At 44.0% G+C, this 13,436-nt stretch overlaps 1 protein-coding gene across 2 annotated transcripts in view; it reads right to left on the bottom strand.

The window, feature by feature from the left end:
- Positions 1-13,436, bottom strand: part of Cpne4 (copine 4) — a 481,784-nt gene that overhangs the window by 148,999 nt on the left and 319,349 nt on the right. For both annotated transcript variants that reach the window (XM_005368465.3, XM_026789948.1), the window contains exon 3: positions 10,973-11,152. In XM_005368465.3, the coding sequence (XP_005368522.1) occupies positions 10,973-11,152 (180 nt within the window). The remainder of the gene's footprint in view (positions 1-10,972; positions 11,153-13,436) is intronic.

Below are 13,436 nucleotides of genomic sequence, written 5' to 3'. Positions count from 1 at the left end.
TGATGATGACGGTGATGATGGTAGTGGTGTTGGTGAAGGTGACTGTGGCAGTGATGGTGATGATGACAATGGAGGCAGTGGAGGCGGGGTTATGATGGTATGATCATTAGAGTGGTGCTGATGATGACGGTGATGATGGTAGTGGTGTCGGTGACAATGACTGTGGCACTGATGGTAATGATGAGGATTAGTAATTGTGGCAGTAGCTGAGGTAGTGGGGATGCGGTGATAATGAAGGTGATGGCAATAATAATTGTCGATGATGTCAGTGATGGCACTGATGGTGATGGTAATGGTTGTGTTAGTGGTGAAGTGATCATTACGATGGTGATGATGATGATATCATTAATAGCAGCATAAATGCCAAGCCTGATCATCTCTTTGAGATGGCTTGATATGAAAGTGATTTATTATTATGAATTGGCCATAAAATATACCTTTCAAATTGGGGCATTTTTTGGAAATTAAGGAGATGTAGATATCTAACACAAAATAATGTGTTTAAGTTAGATATGACTTGGGCAGGTGGGACCACAGTCTACACTCTCATTATGGGGATATCTGATTAGAGATGGTACAGCGCCCCTCCACCCAAGTGTTATGGAGAGGCCAGGAGTACCAGGGCAGAGAGAACCTGCTTTTTTGTGGGACTAAACCCATCCCTGCTTTGTCTCCTCACTTCTCAGCTGTCTGATTCCACTGGGGCTCTATCAGCAAATTAACTATAACAGCAGATTTCTTGCTTTGAATTTTAACAGAGGGGATAGAAGTTGGCAGGATTTCTGCTCCTTTGTTCCTCTGACTGGTGAGGCCAAGAGTGCTGCCCTGAGCATTCAGGTGGGCAGATGCTCCTAGAGCAGGAGTTGTGACTGCAGTCAGCTGAGTCTGGGCCTCTGGGAGCTGGGACTCAGGAGTGTGCACCTTGGGTGACCTGCGCTGGTATAAGGAGAAGCCCCAGAGGCCTACGTTCCATGCAAAACAAAACTAATTAATTCATACCTGGCCTCATTTTGTCCTTGGATCTGAATCTAAGACTCTTGGGAGTGACTTTGTAAACCAAGCAGGTATTTTTCCTCCCCCTAAATCCTATTAGATTAATTCAAAATATAAATATTATGTTTCTCAATTTTGACTTGAATCAGCTCTGGGAGGATCTTACAGCCTCTTTGCAGATCCAATGGTGGCTCCTTAACTTATTTGTTATTAGTGCCCCAGGCCCTCCAAGATCTTTTTGGTAGCTAAAAGTAATATTACAAAAGATCAGAATCAGATTAGCCAGGCCAATTCTGTTTCCCATGGGCAGAGGGTTGGGGACCAAGGTTTTCCCAACAGCATCCAATGATGAATTCTCAGAACCTTACAAATACCTCACACAGCAGGCTTTTCCTACTGACATATTGGGCTGAAATTCTGCACATATTGAAAAAGTTTATCAGTGGGTTAAGAGTCTGTGTGTGTGTGTGTGTGTGTGTGTGTGTGTGTGTGTGTGTGTATGTGTGGTGCGCACATGGTATTACATGTGTGTTTGAATCTATGTGGACATCCATTGTGTGAGTGGGGTGGGTTTAAGAGTCTTTATAAAGTATGTTACTCCCTCTTTTGCTTATTTATGAGTGTTTATGATTTTGTTTTTACTGATAGACACTAATTGTTTCTTGCTAAGTGTGAATACATATGACATATGAGTGTGTTTGTATATGTGTGTATACAGGTACTTATGTGTGTGTATATGCATATGGAAGCCAGAGGTTGATGTCAGGTAGTTTTTTCAATTGATCCTCATTGTATTTTTTGAGACTGGGTCTCTCACTAAACCTGGAGATCTCTGTAGGGTTGGGCTGGCCGGCCAATGAGTTTCAGAGTTCTGTTTGTCTATACCTCCCTAGTGCTGAGATTCCAGACACACTCTGACTAGCCTGGATTTTACGTCTGTCCAGGGAACCACAACTCCAGTCCTTACGCTTGAGTGGCAAACACTTTACTGACTGCTGAGAGATCCTTTGTTGGAATTTTTATTGCAATTATGATATAAATTTATTGTGGGAAATATAGGAAAATAAGCTGTAACACTACAAACCAAGCACAATCATACAACCCAGACACCATCACTGTTAGCGCTTAGACATGCATCCTCCCGAGGCTTTGTCCTTTGGAAAAGTGGGAAGCATAACGACTATCACCATATTTTCCCATCGCTTTAGAAGAAAACACAAGAGACTATTTAGTTCTCTTATGACTATGTTTGATATTCAGAAAAGTTCGTCATCAACACTAACTGAATTTCATACATAGCTTGAAGAAGAAATCAAAACTACTCATCAGTTTTAAGATAAATACAGTAAACTTTATAAGGTAAAACATTTTCATTTTAATACATAAAAAGATTTTGTCGAGAATGGTTTGGGGGAAACTAACTTTTTGATTACTGGGGTTCACCAACTGGTGATTTGGCATATTGATAATTCTGTTTAAGGTGATACAGTGTCTTCTGGCTCCATGCTGGGACAAAGATAGCAAAGTCTTATCTGATACTCAGGAGGCTGATATATGATAAGGGCTTCAAGACAGCATTTTCAGAGGAAAGGCAAGTGACAGCTGGTGGGAAGTGTATGCTAAGTGTCATGGTGACAGGGCCAGGCTGCATGGGCAGCCAGTTCTGAGCTGGGTGGACTTGAGAATCTAAGGAAAGCTGGCTAGGGATAAAAAAGCAGAACTTGAGGTTGTCTCAGCTATACCATGCGGCTCCTTGTCTTAGTAACCTGGCCTGGGGGCTGAGTGCCTTGTCTAGCCTGAATAAAAGGGCTATTACCAGGACTAACGCCTAGAGCTGTCTTTAACACAGAGATAGAAGCCTGTAAAGTCTCATTCAGTCCTGGCTGTCTTACATTCCTCCTCTGAGTCAGATAAGGCTAAGACAGGTATCAAATAGTTATAGATGTGAAATAGGGCCATAAACACAAGCTCATTTAAAATGCTACTGAGTATATCTTTTTTTAATAGTATCTTTGAAATTGAATGGGCACAGGCTAGCTTTCTCCTGGGAAGGGGGGTGCTAAGGTAGAACAATGCCATCTGTCACTCAATGGCATCTCACACCAAATGCTGAGTCACAGTTGGAAGGAAGCAGGAGCATGTGGGCTATGTGGTGCGGACTTGAGGGACCATTTTTCAGATGAATGAGTACAGAAAAGAATGCTTAATGTCTGAGAGATGGAAGGTAAGAAATGAGTGGCAGTCATTGACTCAGAATGTGAAGGAACTTATAAAGGGATTGACCTAGAACATTCTATAAAGATAGATAAAGTCTATGAGCCATATGCTACAAAGATGTTAAGCAATTTGCCAGGGACACCATGGTGACTTGGTGGCAGTCCCCAGGTGTAATGCGTGACTCTAATTGTGGACCCTCTAAAGGAGGTGCGAAGCTGTGACAGGAGATTTCCTAGGACTTGAATTGAAGGTTGCTAGTCAGAAAGAGCTAGCAAAGAAAGAGGAAAGAGGATTTTATTCTCCTTGGAGACCTGGGGACTTGCTTGGCCACAAGCACCCTGAATCCTGCTTATTTTGAGCAGAGCATCAGCAGTAGGGAGCGGCACTGCTTTATGGGGTTCCATGGCTAGTTCAGGGGAGCAAAAGAACACTGTTTACTGTGACATCATTCATCACTTATGCAGTTGCCACTGCAGTGATTCTGCAAATTAGGAAAAGCTTTTCCTCCGAGAAACAAAGGGGAAATAAGTTGCTTGCTAGAATATGTAAATTTGACTTCTCCAGGTGTAAATTTTAAGGCACAAAAACACTAGATAAAAAACACTAAACAAAATGCTGACCTTGGATCTTGCTCTGGGCATTACAGTAAGTTTAAATGACATATTTGGTGTCCACAAATGGGGCCATTGTGACCCTAGAGCAAATTCACGTAGATGATGACAATTTGAGGTCTACTGCTCTTTTCAAGGGTCACTGAGCTGATATAATCTGGACAGCTCTGTGTCAGGAAGGAAACCCATCATCTGGATAATAGGTCTATTTGACTATATTTAATGATAGCAAAAACAGTGGCAGCCAAGATCTCCATCAAAGACTGATGACATAAACAGCTCAGTTGGTAAAGTGCTTGCCTTGCAACCTTGAGGACCTTAATTCATCCCTTGGACCCATATTTTTACAAGGCAGGGATGGGTTGCGAAGATGGCTCGGTGGTTAAACAGCTTACCATGCAAAGCTTATGGACCAAAGTCTAGATCATAAGAAACCCAGGTAAATATGGGGTGGGCATGGCACCCTACCCTGCTGGCTTGGCCAACCTGGTCTATTTGATGAGTTCCAGGGCAATAAGAGATGGTTTTCCAGCTTCTACATTCACACATATATACATGCACTACTCTCTACAACATACACCTATATACAAGCTCGCTCTCTTTCTCTCTCTCTCTCTCTCTCTCTCTCTCTCTCTCTCTCTCTCTCTCATATAACCCATGAGTCATTCTGTAGAGATGTAAACTTTATGATGGAATGTTATTCTTGCTTCTCGGTCCTGAATTTCTCTAGATAATTCATTGTATCGCTGGTTTCTTTCATCACTAAAGCCGATGACAGAGGCTGACTCTTTAGCAGGTGCAGGGTTCTCAGAGCATAGTCTCTGGTCCATCACAAGGGACATCACTGGGAAGCTTGGAAATTCTCATCATGGAGCCCCCTGAACCAGATGCTCTGGGATAGGCCCAACAGTCTGCATTTTCATAAGTTTCTGAATCATGGGCTAGAGAAATAGGTCAGTGCTTAAGAGCACCGACTATTCCTATAGAGGACTGGGGTTCGATTCCTAGCACCCACACGGTGGTTCACAACTACCTGTAACTCCAGTTCCAGGGGATTTTATGCCTTTCTTCTGGTCTTCACAGGCACAGGCATTGATATGATGCACAGACACACACATAATGTGGTTTGCTAGCCTTCTGTTATGAACAGGAATCAAAGAACCCAGTGATACTGAGTCCAGTACTTCTTCAATGGCTTACCGATGGGGTTCTCAGTTATTTTCGAGAAGAAAACACATTGAGGAGCAGCCACATGGCAATAAAGAAGAGGAGTTTATATGGCTATAAATGTTGCTGCAGCGTAGAGAAGAGAAAACGGTTGTAAGAACTTAGGCAATGAGTATGTCCAATATGGCTAGGCAAGGAAGGAATTCTTGTCAGATGGGGATGTCCCTGGATACCGATTTTATAAGAGTCTGGCTTTAGGGGATTGGCAGTCACACCAACAGTTTTCAAGAAGCCACATTGCTGCAGTCTTTCAATTTTAATTTTTTTTTAAGATTTAGTTTGTTTTTAATTATGTGTATGTGTGTACATCTGTGCTGCTAGGTTCAGGCATCTGGATGACAGAACAGGTTGTTGGATCCCCAGAAATGGAGTTACAGGAGTCTGTCAGGGGCCCATCATAGGTGCTGGAAAATGAACTCAGGTCCTCTACAAGAGCAGAAAGTGCTCTTTCTTGCTGAGTTATCTCTCCAGGCCTTATATTATAATCCTAAATCAAGTGTCCTTCTCAAGGGACGATAACTAATGCTGAGCTTTTGGGAAAGTGTTTATAGATTATCTAAGTTCCTTTTATAAAAAGTTATAAAACAAATTTTACTAGAAAAAAATGCTCTACCAAACACTACCAAGGTCAGCTCCGACTTGGCTTTGCACTAATACTACTTTCTCATTTATACGGGTTAGTGATGATCTAGCTACTAGAATAAATGGAAAGGACCATAAAGAGCCACGTAACGCTAGACAATGCGCCTGTGTTACTTGGTCTTAGTTTTCTCAACTGTTTAATGACAATAACAGTAATGGGTAGTGTCTCTCTCTGCGGGGGGTTGGGATAGTCAGTGAAGTGAGGCACAGCAGCTCCTTAGCCCAGCAGCTTGGGGACGTCACTTTTGTTATTTATGACCACTGTCTTCGGTGTGTGAAAAAGATGGACACAGAAGGACGAGTGAACTAGCTAACAAGCAATGGAAGAGGGAAAGAGAGTCAGCGGAAGGGGCAGCTTCTCTTCTGTGTAGTGAGGGATCCTATCTTTTCTGGGAACCCCCTGTAGGGTAGAGTAGAAGATGGCTTAGCCTTGTGTCTAGCTTGGGGCAGGATGGTCTCCGAGCTCTCCAGAAGGAAAGCTGAGCTCTCTGATCACTTGGTGTCCTCATGACTCGCCCCCCCCCCCCCGTCTCCCATCTGCTAAATATGTATGGTTCTGTCTGCAGCCCTCTCTGAGGACATGAACCTCCCTTGGCTTCACTTGGCATTTTTACTCAGAGTCACTTGCTGTGCTAGGACCCAACTGCACAGTCAATGCCAGTTTCTAGCCTGCTGAGGGCTGCAGCTTTTCGTCCCTAAACCAAAAGTCAGACTGTTCATGGCAGAGTAGGCAAGTAGCAAACTCAGCAAGCACCTCAAGTACCCGTGGAAGCCTTGAGGGGACAGGCTCCCCGCATGTGACTCCCTGTGTGGTTTTGGCGAATTCACTTCATCTCTGCTAGTGGGCCTTAGCTGTAGCAAGATAAGTGTTGAAATACCTGCCCAGATTACTTCAACATTCTATTTTAAAACAATTATTTACATAAATTATTCCTAGAAGAATAAATGCTAGGAAATCCAGTCACATGATCCAGTGTATGCCTTGAATCTTTGAACTGAAGTAGATCACAATCGAGGTGAAATTGTACATTCAATATTGGTGACTGCCCGGGGGTGGGAACTCATCCTTTACAGCTCTTCCTTCCCCCCGACAATGCTAATCCTTCTCATCCATCCCTAGACCCTCACTACATGAAAAATGTCTCTCATACCACTTCTAACAACACTCCAAGTACTTCCCTCTATGCCAGGGAATCTGCCCAGCATTTTATAAACATTGGCTCACTAAATGTGTAGGTAATCATGTGTGATCTTGTGTGTCCATAGGTGGATGTTTGTGTGTACTCACATTCATGTGTACATAAGTGTGATTGTGTGTATGCATGCACCAGTATGTGTGCACATATGTACACATGTATGAGGATATTGAAGAGTCCAAGAATAAGAAAATAAAAATGTAGATTCCAAAAATAAGAATGTAGAAATAAAGAAGTATGAAGTTCTAAGTCTAGGAGAACGAGAACAGACTATCAGCAGCTTTCTCAGCAGATCAAGGATCAGTCAGTCATTCACAGTGAACTATTTTCTCAGATGCTTGGGGAGCTTAGGTCATTTCATAACTAGCTGTTTTATTTACAAGGACAGAGCTTCTCCCTGCAAATTGAGAGTAGTGTCCTGGCCGACCCTGATAAACTACAGATGTGAACTGAGTTAACCTTTAGGAGACAGAGATACTGACCTCTGGGTTAGACACTGTCTCCATTATGGAAAACTGGCACCACCAGAAGAGAGGCATGGAACTCCAGTTTACACCTGGAGGTACCAGGAGGCAGTGGACAAATACAATGGTTTAATTAATGAGCTCTGGTAATGGAGGTTGTAAAGTATGGCAGTCAGTATCTGAAGATTTACCTTGAGATAGTGTGAAAAGCTTTCCACGGTCTTCTAAATTCTCAGCCTAAGAACCAGTTAATCCTAATTTATTAACCTTCTAGTATTACTAGCAGTTCCTTTCTGACTAATTGCTAAAGACATCTGTTTTCTCACAATTAGTGACTTTCGTTATAATCTTCTCTGAAATATATTTCATGATGGCTGCCTAGTTACCCACTGACATCAACACTCACTCCCCTCATTAGGGTCTCCGCTGACCAACCCAAGGGTCAGGGCAAGGTTGTAAAAATTCCTTTGCCCAGACCTAATGCTTGGTACCCTTACTATAAAAGGTGGGTTCAGAAACTAGTCCGGGCCTCAGCCTAACAAACACCATCTCTGGCTGTGGTTTCAGCTAGCTAATAAGCTTCTGTGCCCCGTGGCGGTTTTGCTCATTTTTTTTTTATTTTAATTTTTTAGTTTTAAGTTTGCTTCTGGTTTTCCTGGGATCTGGTTTCTGGAATAAAGTTTGCTTCTGGTTTATTAGACTTGGTGGTGTTCTCATCTTTGCGCTACCCCCTGGACCCAACAGATAGAGAGGCTTGCTAACCGCTTCTTCCATGCTACCTACCATCATCTTTCAGGGGGATTTCCTGAAGCTGCAGCATCTATTCCAGACTCACGTGGGCAGCGGGCACTGGCAACTCCTCTGTTTTTGCACAAATGTCCTGAGTTTAATTACAGGTAGGTATTACGCTCCTTCCCCACCCCTTCCTGAACGATTACCCTCAGGGACTGTCATAGTGCTCCTCTAGTCACCTGGAAGACACACCCTACCTCACATAGTCTTCCTGGCTTGCTGACTGCAGCCTCTCTGCTGGGTCTCCTCCACCCACTCTCCTTCACTGTGGTCCCCCTTGCTCCTCTGTTACTGAACTAATCTCCTAAGTGCTTTCCTTGCCTCCACATCTCTCTGCTCCTGTGCCTACTTTGTGAGTGAGCATGCCAAAGTGCTCTTTCTAATGCATGCATCCAATCTTGTCCTTCCCCTGGTTACCAAGGGAACAAGATGCATTGAATCTAAGCTCTTTCAGTTTTAGAAAAACAAACAAACAAACCAAAGAATGCTTAAAGCTGCTTGGCCTGGCTCTTCCTTTCATATCAGCATCTTTATTCTCATTTGACCACCCAGCTAGGTCTCTTCAGATCTCTCTGTCATTGTCCTGACCCCCTGTCCCATTATGTCTTTGCATGGTCTGGTCATTTTGTTTGGAAGGTCCCGTTTTTCTTTTTCTGTGCTGGTGAACTGCTATTAACTTCAAGTTTCAAGTTCAGAGTTATCTTTCCTGCAAGTTCTCACTGATGCCCTTTGGGCAGGGAAGTCTTTATCCTACCACTCCTGGAACACATTTCCATTGTATCATTTAACCACATGCACTTTGTTTATCTACAGGTCAATGCTACCAGTCAAATATAGCTTCTCTGGGTGTAGGGTCCCTATCTTCTTCGTCTTTGGATCTCTAGCACCAAGTATGGTATTAGGCATATCTGAGGAACTTGGCAAATGCTTATTGAATGAATAAATAAATGAATGAATGTTATATTGCCTCCCCAAACCAATCACTCTAGTCATAAAAAATGGGATTCTTCCCTTGATTGAAGCCAGCAGTGCTGAATGCAAATGTGTGGGGAAAACCAATCCTGCCAATCACACGGCCAACAGAATGGGGTGAATTATCAATGACAGAGGCAACCGTGTCATCTGGAGTTGGATTCAGGGGCAGCAGGTCAAGCCTGTACTTCCATGACGAGGCTTCAGGGGCAGTATGACAAGCTTGTACCTCCATGACTAGGCTTCAGGGGCAGTATGACAAGCTTGTACCTCCATGGCTAGGCTTCAGGGGCAGTATGTCAAGCCTGTGCCTCAGTGGCTATTTTTAGCTTCTGGCCCCCTGTGGAGTTATACATACCCCTAGTCTAGCTGCAAGATGCTACGGTGTTCCTGGAATCTCAGGAAAAGGGGAAATGGTCTTTATTTGTGTCTCTACACTAGAAGCTTTCAAATGCTCTCAGGATTCACTAGTTAGTGCTGGTCACAGTCATAGCTCTGTGTCAAACTCTGCTAAGTGGAGGGGTGAGATCTGTGGCTGAGCTTAGGCAGGATTTCCTGCTAGGTTGGGGATGGAGCTATTTTCTATAGTCACATGGCAAAAAATAATGATCCCAAAATGATCAAAGTTTGACTGCTAAGAGAACGGGCGAATGGCATTGCCTTGGCAAGCTATAATAAGAAACAAAGAACAAGTCCATCAGCATCCTGCTTCAGTCACCAGGAAATGAGCACACATTCCTGCCTTCTGACCCCCAGCCCCTGAACTGCTTTGCTTGATGCTTCTGCCCATCCTTAAAGCCTCCTTTGCTACCCAGGCAGCCAGCTAGGAATGCTGGGAGCCTGATGTTCCCAGCCTAGGAACAGACCTTAACCAAAGGTCGTCCAGAGTGTTTTCAGCCAGATTGTATAGAAGTCCAGTTGTTTTCTGTCCTAGGAAACATACTCTGATGTTTGCTATGCACAGGCTTCCAGAATGTTCCTAATAAAATTCAGTTCCCGTTATAGTGGCAGCTGGCTTGACCGTACACCGTTAGCTGTTGCTTTTCTTTCACCGGATCACATCTTTAGACCGTTATGGTGTGTGTGTCAACTCTTTTCATTTCTTAATTCAGAGCTAGGGTTTAGGCAATATCAAACAAAGGTGCTCTCTACCATATGGCCGCTCCTCCCTGACTCTTTCCATCTGCGGGGAATGTGCTTCCTCTTCACGGTCTCAGCATCAACGCCAGTTTCAAAACTATAACTTTGTTAGTTATGAGTCATAATGGAAATATATGGCATGCAGTTCCAAAGGGGTCGTGACCCACAGGTTGAGAACCACTACTTGGTCATATAATCAGTCAGAATCGGATTTTTGTTTGATCTAGGAATCTAATGATGATATTTACTTCATATTCCCACTAGGATTAAATTGAAGTATCTATATTTAGTTCTTTTCTTGGGTCATTTTATTTTTTTGTCTCAGGAGACTTGGAATAAATTTGAATGAAGAACGTGCGTGAGTCTTACAGTTCAGTTGGGAGATGGGAAGTCTGTAAAGGGATAGGATTCTATTAACAGGTCCAAGAATAGAGGATGGTGCCCAACACACAGTTGTTTAAATGACCAACACAATGAGGCCATTCAGAAAGGAAGATAATTAACTTTGCAAAATAAGTAATGTCACCTATTTGTATGATCATCCTCTGGTAAATATAATAAATCGGACAGTAGCCAGAAAGTATTGGAAAATGCAAGAGTTTAAAAAAAGAAAGAAGGAGAATGAAAGGAAGGAAAGAGCAAAACTCAGGTGTGGGGAGGAAGGCTAAGGGGAGGAAGGCCTGCAGATGGGAGGGTCCAAGGGACTTCTCCTGCCTACCTGGCCAAGCGTGCACTCCATGCCACCCAGGAAGTCAGCCTCCTTCAGCCCATTGTGGTTGCTGCTGATGTCATGGACTTCAAACCGGAGACGCTGAACCTCTTCAAAGTAAAAGTCCACCGTAAACAGTTTGGAGTACACCGGGTTTATGCAGGTACGGATCACCTCCGTCCTGTCCACCTGAAAGAAGAAAGAGAAAACCCACAGGGATTAGGATTTTGTTATCAACCTTCAGGCAGATTAATCTTGTGGCGCATCCCCGTGTTCCAAACTATAAATACCATCCGGAGAGTCCTTGGGGTTGGCAAACTGAAACTCTGCCAGCTACTCCAGAGAATGAAATAAGCGTTGGTGCAGACAATTTTACTAGACATGACAGTCTGAGGTTCCGTGTTTGGAGATTTCAATCATGCTATAGGGACTGGATGATGGAACAGAATGAGATCCTCATTAGCGGAGGAGAGCCTGAGAGAGCATCTGGGCTCAATCGGAAAGACATCTGTGATCAATTAGTGATGTCTGCTGAGCACAGTGACGGCAAATGATAGGCTAGCTGTCTCATTTCAGCCAAGTCTACTCTAATAGCGGTTTCCATCTCAAGATTCCCAGGGCAATGAAGAGGAAGGCCATGAGAATGAAGATCAAGCTGCCTTTGTTATCACATATGCTTGTCAATAGGCGGGCATTCACCCATTCGCTGCAATCCCTAGGCCTTCATTTCTCATCAGCGAACTGGCAACTAGAGGAGAGGAGGATGAGAGGCGGTTACGGTTCCAAGATGCCATGAGCATGTCATTCTTCCTGTCTTTTGTCTGGCCCCTCCTCCCAGATCAAAATCTTTGAAGATTTTGTCTCAATACAAGAGTTTCCTGAGCTCTTCTGGGAGGGGCCTGTAGAAAGAGGGCTGGGCAGGTGACAAGTGAGCAGAGAGATTCTGGCCTGCCCACACACAAACATTGGAGTCTCTTCCCCTCCATCCATCGCGAGAGCTTGTGCTGGAACCTGCTGGCACCAGCCCTCATCCTTCCTTGCCCCCTCTCAGGCTTTGTCACTGCTTGTTTTTAAGATTTTAAAAAGTATTGTTGTGCATATGTGTCTTTGTGCGCATGTGTGTATACTATGTGAGAGCCGTGCTTGCAGACTCTAGAGGGCAGTGCTGTCTCCTGGAGTAAGTTAATCGCCTGATGTAGGCTTCCATTAAGCCATCTCCTCAGCACCTACTTTTAATTTTAAGACAAGGCCTTTCTGTGTAGGATGGCTGGGAATAACTATGTATCTAGGCAGACCTGGAATGTATGGTAATTCTCTTGCCTCAGTTTCTCCCTGAGTGCTGGGGTTACAGGCATGCAATCACATCTCCCTGAGTGCTGGGGTTACAGGCATGCAACGTCACATCTCGCCTTTTGTTCCCATCTCTTGCCCAGTCAGATCAAAGGCGGCCATGGCATTTTGCTGTGATACTCCTAATGTCTTATCTGCCTGGGTTAGCTCTTTGCTCTTGTCCCGGGAGAGTTTAACTCTCTAGGAGCTCAGCTTCACGGGCTGGGCTCTCTCTGGTTCTGTTATTAGTTTCCTGCCCAGACCTTGGCCACTATGGTTCTTCTCTTTTGCATTTGTCACACAAAGCCATTAATGTTCTTGGAAACCTGGAGAAAAAAATCTTCCAGCAGTTTCCAATGGGAGAGAGCGGTTCTTCATGCTCCACAAATCAACAGGAGCCCACTGCTCCTACAGCGTGCAGGCTCTCAAGTAGACTCGTCTGCTGACTGCCTCTCAAGTGCTGGTTCTTAGCACAAATTAGTCCACCACGTCCCTGCTTTCCCATAGGTAAGGGAAAACAACACCCTTCCAGAGAAAAAAGGCCTCAGCCCTGTCATCCATGCCCGAGTTGCTCCACTAAGAGAGTCTTGCTCCATCTGTCCCTCACAACACTTGGTGCAACGTCTTGACCCTGGCCCTGGCCACCTGCCTCCTCATGCTGGATTCTGTCTGAGGGAACCGAAGGATGAGGGGCACCTGTTGTGCATACACAGGTGAACAATCCAGGCTCTGAGGAAAATGAAGACCTTGCCCTTGTTGTGTTGCTATGTGTGCATCAGAAGCCCTGTCTTAGGGCCACTGTGCTTAGGATGTTATAAGTTGTTGCTCAGATTGGTAGTTGTTTAACTATTCTGACACCTCATGATTCAGCTCCTATTTTAGATGAATTTTACACTATACATAGACACATATGTCTATACACATATGTACATATATGTATACATATATATAAATATACATACACACTTAATACACACATATAAACTCATTTGGGGGCAGAGTTGATGCTTCCACCGACTGTGCCAGTATAAGAATTTGCTGGCATAATTTTTTTTTTTTTTTTTGGTTTTTCGAGACAGGGTTTCTCTGTGGCTTTGGAGCCTTTCCTGGAACTAGCTCTGTAGACCAGGCTGGTCTCAAACTC

This window comes from Microtus ochrogaster, unplaced genomic scaffold (genome assembly GCF_000317375.1).
Source record: "Microtus ochrogaster isolate Prairie Vole_2 unplaced genomic scaffold, MicOch1.0 UNK33, whole genome shotgun sequence".
NCBI lineage: Eukaryota > Metazoa > Chordata > Mammalia > Rodentia > Cricetidae > Microtus > Microtus ochrogaster.
This window is presented reverse-complemented; position numbering and strand designations above follow the sequence as displayed.